This window comes from Mercenaria mercenaria, chromosome 14 (assembly GCF_021730395.1).
Source record: "Mercenaria mercenaria strain notata chromosome 14, MADL_Memer_1, whole genome shotgun sequence".
Taxonomy (NCBI): domain Eukaryota; kingdom Metazoa; phylum Mollusca; class Bivalvia; order Venerida; family Veneridae; genus Mercenaria; species Mercenaria mercenaria.
In genome coordinates, this window is record NC_069374.1 from 45,925,505 (window position 1) to 45,945,653 (window position 20,149).

At 35.0% G+C, this 20,149-nt stretch overlaps 1 protein-coding gene across 9 annotated transcripts in view; it reads left to right on the plus strand.

Moving 5' to 3' along the window:
• LOC123527464 (rap1 GTPase-activating protein 1-like) overlaps positions 1 to 20,149 on the plus strand; it is a 183,582-nt gene that overhangs the window by 49,324 nt on the left and 114,109 nt on the right. Inside the window, exons 1-2 of one of the 9 annotated variants that reach the window (XM_053523404.1) lie at positions 2,415 to 2,540; positions 6,351 to 7,122. The exons of 6 other annotated variants lie outside the window; for them this stretch is intronic. In XM_053523404.1, the coding sequence (XP_053379379.1) occupies positions 7,058 to 7,122 (65 nt within the window). In that variant the 5' untranslated portion in view covers positions 2,415 to 2,540; positions 6,351 to 7,057. Of the gene's footprint in view, positions 1 to 189; positions 484 to 2,414; positions 2,541 to 6,314; positions 7,123 to 20,149 lie in introns of those variants that run through there. 2 more of the 9 variants (XM_053523403.1, XM_053523402.1) reach the window with 2 other exon arrangements.

A 20,149-nucleotide genomic window follows, 5' to 3' on the forward strand; every position in this document is an offset into this window, starting at 1 on the left:
GAAATATTATATATATGTGATAAAGATAGAATAGCAGATATACCTATATTTTAAAATATATATTGGGCTATGATTATGTGTGATAGAATGATTTGGTAATGGGATAGAATATGTGACAGATTAGATTCTGAGATAGAAAGTAGCAGATCAGACTTTGAGATAGGATATTTGGATATATGTGATATGAGATAGAATAGCAGGTTATAATTATGTTTATGTAGAATAAACTGGTTAGACTTTGAGATAAGATGTTTGGATATATAATATAAAAAAGAAATGTAAGATATGATTTTAAGATAGAATAGTGGGATGAATTCATTGTGATATGACATAATTGATATAAAACATTTCAATGGATATGATTTTTGAGACAGCACATAAGGCTATAAGACTAGTGTGACTTTACAGTATGAAAAAAATGTTGAAGATTTCACGATCTTATTCAGTCGGTGATTCTGGATATTTAGAGGATGTCGAGGATATGTAAGTTATGCTGCTTTTTAACCCTTAGCCTGCTAAATTTCTAAAATGGACTGTTCCATCATTCAGTTTGGGCAATACCATTTATTATTCGAAGGGGTGTTCACTGAAAATTTACTAACTGAGTAGCGAACAGTGCAGATCATGATCAGCCTGCACGGTTGTGCAGGCTGATCTTGGTCTACACTGGTCGCAAAGGCAAAACCAATCACCGCCAGCAGGCAAAGGGTTAATTCCCGGCCATGAGTGGTGTGGAGCTTATAGGAATTGTCTCCGTCTATCTGTAACAATTGTGTCTGCTCTATATAACTTAAACACCTTGAAGGATTTTCATGAAACTTGCGTCAAATGATCACCTCATCAAGCTGATGTGCAGAACTCTTGAGTATGCCATGTCAGCTCAAGGTCAAGGTCACAAGGTCACAACTCTAGGTCATAGGTTTGAGCCTTCCATTTTGTGTCCACTCAGTGGATCTCCAGAGTAAACACCTTGAAGGATTTTCATGAAATTTTGGTCAAATAATCATTTCATCAAGACAAAATGCAGAACTCATGAGTCGGCCATGTTGGTGCAAGGTCAAGGTCACAACTTAAAAGTTAGAGGTTTGAGCCTTCCATTTTGTGTCCACTCTGTATCTCTATCATACCAGGACTATAAAATATACTTAACAACGTCAAATTGCTTCCAACTGATCAACCATTTCACTATAATCCATAGCAACAGGGAGATACAGTAGATGTAGCTGTCTTTAAGACTGCCTTGTTCATGACATTGTACATGCAAATAGTTTTTATGTAAGATTTGTGTCACATTTTGTATTTGATAAAATTCATTTTGTTGGTTTCACTTTGGCAACCTGCAATGAGTCTTGAATACATTTATGATATCAGTGTTCTTCAACAGTTATATGCAGCAACAGGTTTCAGAGTGTTAGAGAAATGTCACAATATGATTTAGGGAGCTTTCAAAATAGGCTTAAATTACTTCATACTGTCATATAAGTTGATATATTACATGTATTTATTTTTAAAATGTAATTATATTTCAAATGTTTAACATTGTTGGAATGTATTACACAGTGGTCATTTAACCCGAGCAGTTTTCCAGGATTCTGTACCAGCATGTTCTCCACATGTAAGAGACAACTTCTGCACATGGATGGTGGGTGGGACAGGGGTAGAAGGTTGCAATGAGGTCATCAAGCAGTATATAACAAATTTTAATGCATTGTGTCCTAAATAATTTTTTTTTACTTCAATGGTCCTGTTACTTATAGTTTACCAAATATAGGATAAAATTTTAATATTTAAACTGATTGGTCTTGTATTGTAGAATTTTCTTTTAAACCTAGTCCTAGATAGAAAAAAGTGCACTTTAGATTATTTTCATTCCTTGTGTGATCATTTTTGAAATAAAACAAAATTAATTGTCAACTTTTACAATAATATCTGAAAAACATGACAGTAAAATTTCCCTTTAGGAAATAAAGATATTATGTATGAATTCATAAGGACTTGGTATTGTATAAATTATGTTACAAGTTGAAAAGTATTTGTTTGTGACATTTTAATGTTATTTTGATTTTGTCTTATTTCAGTGGTTTACTTTTATGTAACAGTTCAGCAGTTACATGCATTAAAAAAAATTGGATACAAGGATATTATTTGATATGAACAAATAATTTTTTGATTTTTTTTTTAACATTAATTAAAAAAATGTGTGAATTCAGATAAAATGTTATGGCATGTCTGATGTTAACATTTTTTTTACACATCTTTGTTAGGAAGTCATATTTTGTCAATGGGGTCAAGTGTTTCGGAAGTTTTGAGGATTGAATTTATTGTAAATATTTGTGATCCATTTATGATCTGTGTCAACTAGAAGTTTGTAGGCTGATCTTGATTGATGAAGGGGCTGTCCAAACGGATGTCTGATCCGTTAAGATAATTCAACTCATTAACATTGCTTAATTTAGACATTTTAAACAGTGAAATTATTATCAATGGACACAGTTAAAATTGCAGCATGGATTCTGTATTCTCTGATTGGAGTTTTAAAAGTGAAACTTTTAGATTCTAAAGGAACACTGAAATGTTTCAAACCTTCTGTGCATTAGTGCTAGGAACTATATTGCTTTGCAATGAAAAATGCATGCAGTACAAAATGTTTGCTGCAGCTATTTTTATGCCCCACTCTAAAGAGGGAGGGGCATATTTTTTTTGCAGATGTTGGTCGGGCAGTTGGTCGGTCTGTCGACCAGTCAGTGTCTGGATGATAACTCAATGACCCTAGAGCCTAGGGTCATGAAAATTGATAGGGAGGTTGGTCATGACCATCAGATGATCCCTACTGATTTTGTGATCAGTAGGTCAAAGGTCAAGGTCACAGTGACCCAGATCATGAAAACATTTTCCGGACAATAACTTGAGAACATTTGGACATAGGATCACAAAACTTAATAGGGAGGTTGATCATGACCAGCAGGTGACCCCTATTGATTTTGATATTAGTAGGTCAAAGGTCAATGTCACAGTGACCCAGAACAATGAAACCATTTCCGGATGTTAATTTGACAACACTTGACCTAGGATCACCAAATTTAATAAGGATGTTGATCATGACCAGCAGATGACCCCTATTAATTTTGAGGTCAGTAGGTCAAAGGTAAAGGTCACACTGACCCAGAAAAGTTAAACCGTCGCCGGACGATAACTTGAAAAACAGAACAGATTATTGAATGAATCAAGGGGGGCATTTTGTGTTCTACGAGCTCAGAAGTTGTTTATTTCCTAAACTAGTACAGCTATTTTACTTATGAAATGCTTAATCTTTTGCGCATATATAAGTACATTATATACTAAAACAGCATCTTGATGAAAAACATGCACACAATAAATGAAGCTGCAATATCTATACAACAGTCAGAACTTTAATACAGGATTTTTATTTTCATGCAGTAATATCACATTTCAACAATATTTTAAATTAATGTGTTTTTCAAATTAATTTGTTTTACCACATAACTGGTTTTAATTTTTCCTCAGTCTAAAATTTTTGTTGGCTATGTCATAGGGGCATCAAAGTTGAGAAAAAATAATTTAAATGGGCAAAATGTTTTTATTTCTTTTTAGCTCACCTGAGCACAAAGTGCTCAAAGGTGAGCTTTAGTGATCACCCTGTGTCCGACGGACGACGTCAGTCATCAGTCGTCCGTCGTCAACAGTTTGACTGTTAACACTCTAGAGGTCACAATTTTGGCCCAAACTTAATGAAACTTGGTCAGAATGTTACCCTCAATAAAATCTTGGACGAATTAGATATTACCTTCAATAAAGTCTTGGATGGGTTCGATATTTGGTCATCCAGGTTCAAAAACTAGGTCACCAGGTCAGATCAAAGGAAAAGCTTGTTAACACTGTAGAGGCGAGATTTATGATTGTATCTTCATGAAACTTGGTCAGAATGTTAATCTTGATGATCTCAAGGTCCAGTTTGAATCTGGGTCATGTAGAATCAAGAACTAGGTCACCAGGTCAAATCAAAGGAAAAGCTAGTTTACACTGTAGAGGCCACATTTATGACCATATCTTAATGAAACTTGATCAGAATGTTAATCTTGATGGTCTATAAGGTCATGTTCAAATCTGGGTCAAGTGGGGTCAAAAACTAGGTCACTAAGGTCAAATCAAAGGAAAAGCTTGTTAACACTCCAGAGGCCACATTTATGACTATCTTCACAAAACTTAGTCATAATGTTAATCTTGGTGATTTTTAGGTAAAGTTTGAATCTGGGTCATGTCTGGTAAAAAACTAGGTCACTGGGTCAAATAAAAGGAAAAGCTATTTAACATTTTAGAGGCCACATTCATGACCATATCTTAATGAAACTTGGTCAGAATGTTAATCTTGATGATCTTTAGGTCAATAGATCAGGTGAGCGATACAGGGCCTTAATGGCCCTCTTGTTTAGTAAAAAAAATAATGAGAGAGAGAATATAATTATATATGGAAAAATTATCCAAATGTTTTGTAAATTAAACATGTGACTTCTGTTTTAACTTTTATTTGCAGATTTAGGTTTGAATTGCAATTCAGGATTATAGAAGGCATTTGTATATTAGAGGCTGAAAATTCTGGTTCTGGAATTGTGGATACTTCTTTAAAATATGTAGATTCATTGAATGTCTTCTTAACTTATAGAAGTACAATCTATATAAGATCGACAGCTGGTTAAAAGTGATCGATGTCAGATTTTAAACAAAGACAAAATCATTTAGCTATGATGTATAGTTTTATTATAATGTATGTATGCAAAACAAATGTAACCTTTTGATGGTCTTTAAAGCCCTCCCTAGTTTTTTTGGGTTTTTTTCTTGAAAAAAAAATTGTTTGCTTAAAATAAAGTGGGAATGAATTGTATGGAAAAAAATGACAGTATACTGACATTTTGTATCGGAGTTGTTAGGTGATATAACAGCATGAAAAATGAACTAATTTACAGTTTTGACATTTTCCAGGGCTGCAAAAATTAATGTGAAGCTCAATATTAATCTGAGACTTAAAAGATAAATATCCAGCCTTGACTGATATTGCAGAATATGTAGGAAGAATTGCAAGAAAAAAAGATGTTTTGCATATTTTGAAAGTGTTACTTCACTAGATAGTAATTGTCTTTGAAAACACCATAATTTAAAAACACCTTGATTTAAAAGTAGATAATTTAGAAGCACCATAATTCAAAAACACCACTATTTAAAAATATCGTAATTTAAAAACACCATGACTAAAAACTACATAATTCAAAAACATCATTATTCAATAACACAGTAATTCATAAAACAACAGAATTCAAAAACATCATTATTCAAAAGAAAAACCATTACTAATTAATAAACACTTTTCATTCAAAAACATAAAAACACCATGATTCAAAAACACCATAATTCAAAAGCACCTTAATTCATAAACACCATAATTAAAAACACCACAATTAAAAAGCACCAAAATTTGAAACAATATCAGACAGAAATTAATTGTAGAATGCTTTAGGTCATTAATTTTGTATTCAAACAAAAAGGAAAGTTATTAATATAGGTCCATGTTTCAGAGAAAAAAGTTCGGATGTAATTAAATCATAGAAAGCATTGTTTTACATGAACGGCTTATAAAACATTTATATTATTCCACAAAATCGTTGTCAATTTACTCATAATTATATCTATTGAATTTCGGAAAGGGACTGCATGAAGGGGCTGCACTTCAGGACAGTTCAGCGCCTTTAAAAACTCACCATTTTTAAAATGTTGTTACAATTGTCTTCGTTTTGATGCATTTGCAACATCGTGCAAGTGTTTAAACTTAACCTAAGTAGGTAAAACATCGTTTTTGACAATTGTTTACATTTATTTCTTTACAAATGGCATTCTTATTCAGAGGGGGACAACTCCTTTAGACTATTTTAGGTATCCAACTATGTGGGACAAAACAGTAAAACATGTATTGGGCAGATAAGTTGTTGGTCAAGATGCTGTTCATTTACTAAAAAATCTGTTGTTTTGTGATATACTTCTAAACCTCAAAGATAAGAAATGAATATATGAAATATAAAATACAGAAATTTAGAAATTTTTATGTTAAAATGAGCCGTGCCATGGGAAAACCAACATAGTGGCTTTCCGACCAGCATGGATCCACCCACTCTGGGCTGGATCCATGCTGTTTGCTTTCAAAGCCTATTGCAATTAGAGAAACTGTTAGTGAACAGCATGGATCCTGACCAGACTGCGCGGAGCCACTATGTTGGTTTTCTCATGGCACGGCTCAAATAATTTAGGACATCCTTTTTGGGGTAAATTACCTCACATTACAGAAGTACACTGGTTGGATATCATACATGAAACTGAAACTAGGACAAATAACAGAATATAATTTTTATGACATTACAAAAAGGAAAATTTGTGGATTTTTCAGTATTTTATAGTTTAAATTATTTATTACACTGAAAGAGGGAATAATATTAGTGATTAATGAGGAAATATTGCATTGAACTTAGAGAGAATTAATGGCTGTTATTTGAGATATAATATTTGGATGTGACTATTTTGAAAACCAAGATGAAGCAACAAATACAGAATATCGTGATATCATAAAAATGATTAAAAACATAAAAAGAACTTGTGGGATATGATTATGTGTGATAGAATTATTTGATACAGTTATTGGATAGAATAGTGTGGAATATGAATTGAGATATTGTGACAGATATGATTCTGAGATAGCAGAAGATGTTTAGAATAAAGAAAGTTTGGATATGATGTTGAAATAGAATATTTGGATATGATTTGACATAGAAAACAATGGGATATGTTTAGTTTTGAATTGGATTAAATTTTGAACACGATCATGTTCAAGATAGAATAATGAGATATGCATTTCAAGATAGAATAAATGGGATATGATTTTTAGACAGAATATTGGGATATGATTTTTAGACAGAATATTGGGATATGATTTTGAGATAAAGTAGCAGGATATGACTTTTAATGAGATAAGTGTAAGTTTACAATATATAAAAAAATGATGAAAAAGTCAAGATCTTATTCAGTTGGTGATTCACGATGTATGGAGGACGATAAAGATGTGTAAGTTTTGATAATTTTTAATATACACTAGTTTGGTATGAACTAAATGCAGATTGCTTAGTTTAAAATTTGTACCGGTCAGTCCTCAATACAACGTAAGGTCGGTGTCACAGAACTGGCATGTGTTAAATTTGTAACCAATATAGATCCTTATTCTTTTGAATTATGTCCCAGTCGAAATTGACTGTTTATTACCATGGTAATTCATGATCATGTGACAATGGTTTACCATGGTTGACCATGACTGTGGTAATTGGCACCAGTCATATATAACATGGTATCAGACCATGGTCAAAAGCTGTGGTTGACCATGGTTGTGGACCACAGTCAACCATGGTCGACCAAGGTCCACGACCATGGTTGACCATGGTGATTATTGACTATAAAAAACTGTATAAATATGAATTCGAAAGGGTCGTGAAAATACATGACAATTGCAGTCTATTTCTATTTTTGCATGTCAGTCATTTATTTGTCATAAAATTGCTAAGTTGACATCAAATTATAGTTGGACTATGAAAGTTTACCTTTGAATCACTCTATAAATGCAGGAAAACTATTCTATACTAGGAAAACCTTTGGAGCCAAAATGCAGTCAGGCGTCTTTGGTGCATTGTAAAATTTGATAAGTGTGAAAATTACTAACATGACCATGTTTAAGTCCATGGTCTACCATGGTTGAAAAAAAGTTGACCATGGTAGACCATGGTGAAACAGTTGATTGTTGTTTTTCTTTCCTGAACTTGGTTGACCATGGCCAATCTGATCTTACCATGGTCAACGATGGCTGACCATTGTCCTGACCATAGTATTTGATGGTTGACCATGTTAAAATATGGTTATCTATCAAAAACCTTGGTGACCATGGTTAACCATTTTGTCTGGGGTTGGGTTAATGTCACATGCCATTATGTTAAATAAAACTGACCCATTAGGTCTTCAAAGCATGTTTGGTCAATGCCACAAGCCTTGTCAGCAAGTGTTACTAGTCTAGTTATGTCACCAGGATAGTTAGCTAGTCATTTGTATTATGTTTGGGCAGTGCCACAAGCCTTGTCAGCAAGTGTTACTAGTCTAGTTATGTCACCAGGATAGTAAGCTAGTCATTTGTATTATGTTTGGGCAGTGCCACAAGCCTTGTCAGCAAGTGTTACTAGTCTAGTTATGTCACCAGGATAGTTAGCTAGTCATTTGTATTATGTTTGGACAGTGCCACAAACCTTGTCAGCAAGTGTTACTAGTCTAGTTATGTGACCAGGATAGTTAGCTAGTCCTTTGTATTATGTTTGGACAGTGCCACAAGCCTTGTCAGCAAGTGTTACTAGTCTAGTTATGTGACCAGGATAGTTAGCTAGTCCTTTGTATTATGTTTGGTCAATGCCACAAGCCTTGTCAGCAAGTGTTACTAGTCTAGTTATGTCACCAGGATAGTTAGCTAGTCCTTTGTATTATGTTTGGACAGTGCCACAAGCCTTGTCAGCAAGTGTTACTAGTCTAGTTATGTCACCAGGATAGTTAGCTAGTCATTTGTATTATGTTTGGGCAGTGCCACAAGCCTTGTCAGCAAGTGTTACTAGTCTAAGTTATGTCACCAGGATAGTTAGCTAGTCCTTTGTATTATGTTTGGGCAGTGCCACAAGCCTTGTCAGCAAGTGTTACTAGTCTAAGTTATGTGACCAGGATAGTTAGCTAGTCCTTTGTATTATGTTTGGGCAGTGCCACAAGCCTTGTCAGCAAGTGTTACTAGTCTAGTTATGTGACCAGGATAGTTAGCTAGTCCTTTGTATTATGTTTGGGCAGTGCCACAAGCCTTGTCAGCAAGTGTTACTAGTCTAGTTATGTGACCAGGATAGTTAGCTAGTTCTTTGTATTATGTTTGATCAATGCCACAAACCTTGTCAGCAAGTGTTACTAGTCTAGTTATGTGACCAGGATAGTAAGCTAGTCCTTTGTATTATGTTTGATCAATGCCACAAGCCTTGTCAGCAAGTGTTACTAGTCTAGTTATGTCACCAGGATAGTTAGCTAGTCCTTTGTATTATGTTTGGACAGTGCCACAAGCCTTGTCAGCAAGTGTTACTAGTCTAGTTATGTCACCAGGATAGTTAGCTAGTCATTTGTATTATGTTTGGACAATGCCACAAGCCTTGCCAGCAAGTGTTACTAGTCTAAGTTATGTCACCAGGATAGTTAGCTAGTCATTTGTATTATGTTTGGACAATGCCACAAGCCTTGCCAGCAAGTGTTACTAGTCTAGTTATGTCACCAGGATAGTTAGCTAGTCCTTTGTATTATGTTTGGACAGTGCCACAAGCCTTGCCAGCAAGTGTTACTAGTCTAGTTATGTCACCAGGATAGTTAGCTAGTCCTTTGTATTATGTTTGGACAGTGCCACAAACCTTGTCAGCAAGTGTTACTAGTCTAGTTATGTCACCAGGATAGTTAGCTAGTCCTTTGTATTATGTTTGGTCAGTGCCACAAGCCTTGTCAGCAAGTGTTACTAGTCTAGTTATGTCACCAGGATAGTTAGCTAGTCCTTTGTATTATGTTTGGACAGTGCCACAAGCCTTGTCAGCAAGTGTTACTAGTCTAGTTATGTGACCAGGATAGTTAGCTAGTCCTTTGTATTATGTTTGGACAGTGCCACAAGCCTTGTCAGCAAGTGTTACTAGTCTAGTTATGTGACCAGGATAGTTAGCTAGTCCTTTGTATTATGTTTGGTCAGTGCCACAAGCCTTGTCAGCAAGTGTTACTAGTCTAGTTATGTGACCAGGATAGTTAGCTAGTCCTTTGTATTATGTTTGGTCAGTGCCACAAGCCTTGTCAGCAAGTGTTACTAGTCTAGTTATGTGACCAGGATAGTTAGCTAGTCCTTTGTAATATGTTTGGTCAGTGCCACAAGCCTTGTCAGCAAGTGTTACTAGTCTAGTTATGTGACCAGGATAGTTAGCTAGTCCTTTGTATTATGTTTGGACAGTGCCACAGGCCTTGTCAGCAAGTGTTACTAGTCTAGTTATGTGACCAGGATAGTTAGCTAGTCCTTTGTATTATGTTTGGACAGTGCCACAAGCCTTGTCAGCAAGTGTTACTAGTCTAGTTATGTGACCAGGATAGTTAGCTAGTCCTTTGTATTATGTTTGGTCAGTGCCACAAGCCTTGTCAGCAAGTGTTACTAGTCTAGTTATGTGACCAGGATAGTTAGCTAGTCCTTTGTATTATGTTTGGACAGTGCCACAAGCCTTGTCAGCAAGTGTTACTAGTCTAGTGATGTGACCAGGATAGTTAGCTAGTCCTTTGTATTATGTTTGGGCAGTGCCACAAGCCTTGTCAGCAAGTGTTACTAGTCTAGTTATGTGACCAGGATAGTTAGCTAGTCCTTTGTATTATGTTTGGACAGTGCCACAAGCCTTGTCAGCAAGTGTTACTAGTCTAGTTATGTGACCAGGATAGTTAGCTAGTCCTTTGTATTATGTTTGGACAGTGCCACAAGCCTTGTCAGCAAGTGTTACTAGTCTAGTTATGTGACCAGGATAGTTAGCTAGTCCTTTGTATTATGTTTGGACAGTGCCACAAACCTTGTCAGCAAGTGTTACTAGTCTAGTTATGTGACCAGGATAGTTAGCTAGTCCTTTGTATTATGTTTGGACAGTGCCACAAGCCTTGTCAGCAAGTGTTACTAGTCTAGTTATGTCACCAGGATAGTTAGCTAGTCCTTTGTATTATGTTTGGACAATGCCACAAGCCTTGTCAGCAAGTGTTACTAGTCTAGTTATGTCACCAGGATAGTTAGCTAGTCCTTTGTATTATGTTTGGACAATGCCACAAACCTTGTCAGCAAGTGTTACTAGTCTAGTTATGTGACCAGGATAGTTAGCTAGTCCTTTGTATTATGTTTGGTCAGTGCCACAAGCCTTGTCAGCAAGTGTTACTAGTCTAGTTATGTGACCAGGATAGTTAGCTAGTCCTTTGTATTATGTTTGGGCAGTGCCACAAGCCTTGTCAGCAAGTGTTACTAGTCTAGTTATGTGACCAGGATAGTTAGCTAGTCCTTTGTATTATGTTTGGACAGTGCCACAAACCATGTAAGCAAAGTAAGTCTAGTTGTATAATAAGATCAGTGCTGCACATTTATGCTAAGTGCAACATACCTTTGTTTGACATCAAGGAACCAGGTCAGTCCTACCATAGGGTATGTTAGTTAAATGTCACACACTTTTACATCAAGGGTTATTGACCCATTTATGACATCAAGGGAGCATTTCAGTTCAGTTCAGTTGTAGGGTATGTTAGGTTAGGTTAATGTCACACACATTTACATCAAGGGTTACTGTGAAATCATTATTATTCGTATGGGATTAATTTTCGTGGATTTCGTGGTTGAGCTCAACCACGAATTTAAGTCCCAACGAACAAATTGTGCCCAGAATAATTTTTAATTGTACGCAAAGTCGCCAAAAAAGACACCATAGCTGTTCGATCTGATCCGCAGTTGTATGCATGCGGCAGTACAAACCTGCAGCTAGCATGGAGACTCCATCAACGATAAACATAAGTATGTGTGGAAACAAAACCGACTATTTCATTTAGAAATGTACCCGTGCCGTGGTTTGTTTATGACATGTTTGTCAAAGTGAAAATAGATGTTTGACGTAGCGTCACGTGCCAACCACACTACTATATGGCTGTTATTTTTTTCGGCCCCGCTATGCACTGTTTATACACTATCCTTTATTTTTACTAACATGTAGTAAAATACTACGACTTCAGAACTATTGAATATTATACAAATCTAACATTCAATTTGTATCTGATGCATTAATATCTAATTCACATTACACGTTTCTCGGCAGGAAATAACTCATGCACAAGTTCAAAAGCTTGTAATTTAAGATGCAGACGCGCATTTATTTTGCAAAAAAAAATCGGACCAGTTTATAATAGTTTATGTAAGAATTATTATGGTTATACTAGTACTACATTATTTAAATCTATAATAGTTTGTTTTAATTTGCAGTACAAGAAGTAGTTCTTGTTTAAAACACGATCAAATGATCAACTTTATATTTGCTTCGATTATGAATGCTAATTGTGCAAGGTGCTATGGTTTTGACACTTTTTAATTGGCGCCGACTTTTCTCATTGAATATTTCACAGTTTTAAAACGTTTTGCAAATTAGGGGTCGTTTAATTATAGATAACGCGGTCGTTAATCGGCACATGATTACTCGCTAATCTCCCGCGGCGTAGATTGCAAATTCGGTAACCATGGTAGCGCTGTTTGACACGTGTAGGTTTCACATGTAAGGACAGAATTACAAGTAGATCTATTCTTTTGGAAATTATGATCTTTTTTTCTTCAAAAATTGAAAATCCACGAATTTACGTCCCCACGAAACAGCCGTTTTGGCTAAAACCACGAAATTTCGTGCCGACGAAATTAAATGATTTCGCAGTATTGACCCATTTATGACATCGAGGAACCAGTTCAGTTCAGTTGTAGGGTATGTTGGGTCAATGTCACACACATTTACATCAAAGGTTATTGACCCATTTATGACATCAAGAGAGCATTTCAGTTCAGTTCAGTTGTAGGGTATGTTAGGTTAGATTAATGTCACACACTTTTACATCAAGGGTTATTGACCCATTTATGACATCAAGGAACCAGTTCAGTTCAGATGTAGGGTATGCTGGGTCAATGTCACACACATTTACATCAAGGGTTATTGACCAATTAATGACATCAAGGGACCAGTTCAGTTTAGTTGTAGGGTATGTTAGGTCAATGTCGCACACATTTACATCAAGGGTTTTTGACCCATTTATGATATCAAGGAACCAGTTCAGTTCAGTTATAGGGTATGTTGGGTCAATGTCACGCACATTTACATCAAGGGTTATTGACCAAATTATGACATCAAGGAACCAGTTCAGTTCAGTTGTAGGGTATGTTGGGTCAATGTCACACACATTTACATCAAGGGTTATCAACCAGTTTATGACATCATGGAACTAGGTCAGTTCAGTTGTAGGGTAAATTAGGTCAGCGTCACACACATTTATTATTGACCCATTTATGACATCAAGGGACCAGTTCAGTCCTATTGTGAGGTATGCTGGGTAAATTGCATACCTTTAGACCAAGTGCAACATACCAATATAGTCTGATATCAAGACACAGTGGGTTTTGACCTGTTTTGATGCAAATCACACATATTTATATCAAGTTTTACTGACCCATTCCTCGCATCAGAGTTGCTCATTCTGTATACTGCTTGGTGTCAGCTGACATTGAACTGTTCTTTGCATAAAGTTAAGCATTCTGTTCTTTGCATAAAGTTAGGCATTCTATTCTTTGCATAATGTTAGGCATTATGTTGTTGTTGTTTTTTAGCTCACCTGTCACATAGTGACAGGGTGAGCTTTTGTGATCGCCCTTTGTCCGTCGTCCGTCCACAATTTCTTGTCTGCACGATAGTGGTTTCATTTATGATTTTATTTTAACCAAACTTGCACACAACTTGTATCACCATAAGATCTTGGTTCCTTTCTTGAACTGGCCAGATCCCGTTATGGGTTTCAGAGTTATGGCCCCTGAAAGGGCCAAAATTAGCTATTTTGACCTTGTCTGCACAACAGCAACTTTATTTATGATTTGATTTTTACCAAACTTGCACACAACTTGTATCACTATAAGATCTTGGTTCCTTTCTTGAACTGGCCAGATTCCATTATGGGTTCCAGAGTTATGGCCCCTGAAAGTGCCAAAATTAGCTATTTTGACCTTGTCTGCACAATAGCAGCTTCATTTATGATTTGAATTTAATTAAACTTGCACACAACTTGCATCACTATAAGGTCTTGGTTCCTTTCTTGAACTGGCTAGGTTCCTTTATGGATTCCAGAGTTATGGCCCCTGAAAGGGCCAGAATTAGCTATTTCGACCTTGTCTGCACAATAGCAGCTTCATTTATGATTTGAATTTAATCAAACTTGCACAAAACTTGTACTGCCGTAAGATTTCAGTTCGTTTGTTGAACCAGCCAGATCCCATAATGGGTTCCAGAGTTATGGCCCCTGAAAGGGCCAAAATTAGCTATTTTTACCTTGTCTGCACAATAGCAACTTCATTTATGATTTGATTTTAACCAAACTTGCACACAACTTGTATCACAACAAGATCTTGATTCCTTTCTTGAACTGGCCAGATTCCATCATGGGTTCCAGAGTTATGGCCCCTTAAAGGTCCAAAATTGGCTATTTTGGCTTTTGCAGCCATAAAGAGACTTCATTTATATATTATTTTTTTTGATACAAACTTCCAAAATATCTTCAACAACAATAAATCTTGGATTCCATGACAAATCAGATCCAGTCGTAGGTTCAAGAGTTATTTTATATCTGATTACCTCCCCTGATTGTAGTCAAAATGGATTTATATTAGTAAGTACTTATAGGACTTATTTGAAATTTCATTATTGTCATTAGTTGGACTGAGCCAATCAGGGTAGATAACTATGGACTGATTTTATGTCAAATTACCTCCCTTTATTTCAAATTAAAATGGGTATATCTTCGTAACTCATGAAGATACTGATCTGAAATTTCATTTACATTTGTATGTCAACAGATTTATTTGGCAGATCCTTCTTTTGATCACTTACAATAATTTTCTTTTTAATTACTTCCCTTTTACGTTAATATAAATAGCTTATTTTTAGTAATTTTTTTATTATTGGCTGTAGGGAAAAACCGAGACCACTTTTCTGTGGTACAACATGGATGGTACCTCCAATTTTTAGGTGTATTTTGACATATCTTTACCTTGTAAGATTTTTTTTTCTTTCTGGTTAAATTTCTTTCCTTTGTTGTTCCTGTCCTTTGGACTTAGATATTTTTTCTGAGGACCTTCTTGTCCTCAAATGCAATGATAACAGGTGAGCGATTTAGGGCCATCATGGCCCTCTTGTTTATGCATAATGTTAGTTATTAATTTCTCTTCTTTTCATAATGTCAGGCTATTGATATACCAGCATCTGTTATAAAGTGCCATTGAATTGTTTTAAGGTTAACACAAATGCAAAACATCAAGCACAAAGTTGCTAAGTCAGCTTTGCTTTCAGATATATATTTTGATCATTTGTTTGTTTGTTTTGGGTTTAACGTCGTTTTTCAACAGTATTTCAGGCATGTAATGGTGGGCAGTTAACCTAACCAGTGTTTCTAGGGTTCTGTACCAATACAAACCTGTTCTCCGCAAGTAACTGCCAACTTCCCCACATGAATCAGAGGTGGAGGACTAATGATTTCAGACAAAATGTCGTTTATCAAATAGTCACGGAGAACATACGCCCCGTCCGAGGATCGAACTCACGACCCCACGATCCGTAGACCAACGCTCTTACCCACTGAGCTAAGCGGGCAGGTCTATATTTTGATCAGTTTGACACACTTGATGTATTCTCAATGCAATATTAAAGCATGAAAGACTTTTGAATAACACCAGATTTTCAATGTGGCCTGATTCCAGTAATAACTCCCAGCATAATTTTGTGGTAGATAAATCATAAATGACTTAATGTTGGCCATTATTCTACAATAAAATGTGTCTGTTATTTTCTAGAATTGCAGATGTTGGTGGGATGATAATTTTGTGCTCTTTTCATGATGGATTTTACAACTGTAGAATATTTGAGATACCGTATAACTTCTGTTTAAAGTACCTCTATGATTCTCATCCCTAATTATAGCTCCTCTCCTTTGACGTAAAGCTGAATTAATTATCTTGGCCTACTTTGATTTGCCCTGTCATTGCTATATAGCGGTTGACAGTAACATAATGCAACCAATGAAAACCGTTGATGCAAGCCTTGAAGGCAGCTGATGAATTCAAGCCATCCAATGAAATTCATTGATACAAGTCATCCGGTGAGATCCATCTATATATAAGTTGTGCTTTTTGCACATTCTTAAGCTTGGAACAAGCAAACACATGGGGGCAGTGGCAGTGTCTAACCATAATAGTCAATATCCACTTTAGCACTTTAGTTGTGGCTGTGCTGATCCAGTGTTTGTCAAAAAGTCAAAGCACACATGTGGCAATTAATTCTCCTGTAGATCAAAGTAGGTTTGTGAAATCTTGGGTTTGACAGTCTGTCACAAAGGTTAGGGATCACAATGATTCTTATAAGTGGAACAGAAGTAATCATATATGACAGAAATGTTGAAATTGTCGAATATCCTTTACCCTTTAATGAAATGGAAATAATTTTTAAAAAAATGTTTTTAATTTTGCATCTAATGTAAAATGTAGTATAAATTCTTTTGTACTTCATAATTACAAGCATTTTATTGTCATTGAAATTGAGAATAATAAAGGATACTGATAAAAGTTAATCACTAAAAATTGTCCTGTATATAATTATTTTAAAGGGATTAACCCTTGTTACAAATTAATATTGATTGATTGGCAGACATTGTTACAGTGTATTGATTAATGCCTGATTTGAATGAAGAATCTGGTATTTAAGAGGAAACTGCTGCAGATTGTTCTATAATGGAATTTTTCTTTGCCGAGGGTAATCTGGGAATTTTTGCATGTCTGCAAGATGCAGGGGGCTTTTAAAAGACATTTTCTTGTCATTTCTATTATTCTGAGGGTACCATGTGGTGTAGCAATTTTCTTGGAATAGTATTTAAAATGTTGTATAAATTTTAGAATTTTTTTTTGGTTTCAATTAGGAGTAAGAAATTTACAAAAATTAAATAAATCTTGTAGTTATAAATGGATAGCTTATACATAAATAAGCGGACATAAAATTGGATTAAAAATGTGTTTAAAGTGGGAAATAGGAGATTACTTTGTGTGGTATGAAATTGCTTGATTACAAAGGTTATCTTTCTTAGTTAACAGTCTAATGCTATATAGCAAAAAGGTAGTTGTTTCTTTTGTTGAATTTATCAGTAAATATATGTATTTGTGTGATTATTAAGGTTATAACACACTAAATAGTTGTTTTCTTTATTCTATATATAACTGACCTATTTCCAGTGGCCGCAGCACACATCAGGACCCATTTTAAATGTCTGTAACCTACATTTTCTTGAACAATATAGTCAGTGCTAAATAAAAATCAGATGAAAAGTGGGGGTCATGTTTGATGCAAGAAAAATAATTTCAGTCAAACACACAAACTGCAAAATCAGCTAAAAAATTAGACCCCAAATTATACTGGTGGTGTATGATCTAGGTTTCCATGAAAAATTTTGTCATGTTGTTATTTCATTATGAAAATGCTAACTTAATACATGTCAAGCATAAATAAGGAAAATAGCTCTACAGAGCAAAAAAACTGAGGACTATTTGTATCCGCCATTATGCGACTACCATTTTTTTTCGCGCCATTTTTCTATTTAGTGTCTGTTTGTCTTAATTTCTCAAATGGTTCAAACGGGATTATAATACGAGTCAATATTTTCACTTACAAAGATATCTTTACAGCTTATTCAAATATTACTTATAAACAGTTCATAAAGTTATCAAGAAATATTCATAAACTTATTCATGAAATACTTTATGAATAACTCATGAATAAGTCTTACAGCTAGAAAAACATTGAACAATCATGAATTCATAAAGTTCTTCATGTTTTAAGTCATGAGTAGTTTATGAATGAATGTACAAATAGGTCAGTTTCATGCATTTTTTCAAGAACTTACTCAAAAAATGATTTAACAGTTCTTTAACTAATTAACAGTTCTTTATCTAACTCATGAACTCATTTTTGAAACAATTCCAGTTGGTTTTTATCAGGAAGTTCATGTACATGTTCTTGGAAACATTGATGAACACCATTTCAATACTCATGATTGGTGAGAGTTTAGCAGTTGAATGAATGATTTAGTTTAACCTTAGTTTAGCCTGCTTAATTTCGAAAATGGACTGGTCCATCATTCAGTTTGGGCTATACCATTTATCATTCAAAAGGGGTGTTCAATGAAAATTTACTAACTGAATAGCGAACATTGTAGATCTGTGCAGGCTGGTCATGGTCTGCGCTGGCCGCAAAGGCAGAATCACTTGCCGCCAGCAGGCTAAAGGTTAATGCTGATTCCATGAACTAAATTATATATACTGTAGTTTGCAACTGAGACAAAGTTCATGAAAATTATGGTTGTTTACAGTGTCCATGGCATTCATTAATTGTTCAAGAACTTAATATGGTCCATGATTAATTAATAAGGGAACAAATGAATTTATGGTCCATGAACCAGTTTTATATATGGCCATTATGATGTACAAGTTTTATGAATGTGTTGTTGACATCATAAGTACTTTCATGAACATAACCAGATGTCAGTTGCATGAATGTTTAACTTACTTCTTAAAACGAAAAGTCATGGTCAAGAATAGTTATGAAATTAAGTTATGAACAGTTTTATGAACTCTCAGTTGATAATTAATGCATGTTTATGAACAGTTTTGGCACTGTTCACAAACATTGCCAGTTCATGAACATCATGTTTGATTATTATAAGTCTTTCTCTTTAATAAATTGTTCATGAAATTTTCAAAAACAAAACACCATTCACAAAATATTAATTTCGAAAATAGATTTTAGTTTTGAGTGCTTTGTTGGCAAATAAAACACAGTTTGGAGTTCAGAGTCTGATGTGTAGTAATCTATTCACAAAGGCCGAAAGCCTGAGCGATTAATTATGATGCATCTGAACAAAAAACGTGTGTTTTATTTGCCAACAAAGAACGCAAAACTAAAATCAACATGCTCGAATTACACCAGGAAGGGTTACTAATCTGGAATCCTTTTTAAGACGGAATAGCCAAAAGTAGGTTGTTTTGCAAAATGTGTTTTAATCAACAAAATAATACATAGTGAAATCCTCCTTTGTTTATTTGAAAGAAAATCTTAAATGTGTTATAATTAAATGAATGGGTTTGTTTTACCAAGGTGATACAGATTCTGTTAAGATATATTCCTTGCAAAGTATTCATTTCACATGTTTTGCAGTAAGTGACATTTAATATAGCTCTAAATAATTAGAGGAAGAAATTTTAAGTCAAAATGGAAAATTAGAACCTGAGAATGTGGGTTGAAATTTCTTTGTGCATTCAAAACATGCAATCTGAATAGCAGGCTTGGAAAAGTGATGATGTTTTGGGTTTTTTTGCTGCAAATAATGTAACGGAAGACAATTTGTGACATTTCCCTCTTATAGAGCATGCCTCGAAGCTACAGGTTTTTCTCAGATTTAAAAATGTTAGGAGGGTTTTATATATTAATTAGGGAAAGGATTGATAGACGATGATTTTACCAGGAAAACAACTTTCATTTCCGTTACATTTCCTACGTCTTCAGTGAAGCGTTTATGTTTGTTATATATTTCAACAATGCATAAAGAAACCTCAAAATCCAATTAAGTACCGCTATAATTATACTGTATAAGTATATATTTCGGTCTGCTGTGACTCTATTATATACTCAGCGTCACTGAAAAGTTACCACCCTATTATGGCCCTTATATTTTAAAAATTGCATTTGACTGTTAAATGCATAATACAACTACATTTTTGATGCAGCCGAGAGGTCACTGGTGTAAAGATTTGTCAAATTCGATTAACTTTATTTGAGGCACGGGCTGCACATGCAAAATGACTTTTTCCAGCAATGTCAACATGTACGAATTTTCTATCGCAAATCATTTATCGCACTTGAAAGTTAGTCGACAGACTAATTAGGAATACGTTAAAAAGCCCAGAATATCCTTGCTAAGAATGCCACATTTAAGGCACGATCAACGCCATCAGGCTATTGGCATGGTTGACGCCGAGCTTTAAATTCATGTCGCGAAATTGCACTTCGTATGTGCTGTTCTCACTTGACAGTCATGAAATGGGTTAGGAGACATGATTAGACAGGGTCTTTGAGTAATAGAGCGCGCACAGACCATGAAAAAGTGACGTCGATATTGTATAAAATAGTAAAGAGGTATATATTAGGTGGTAACT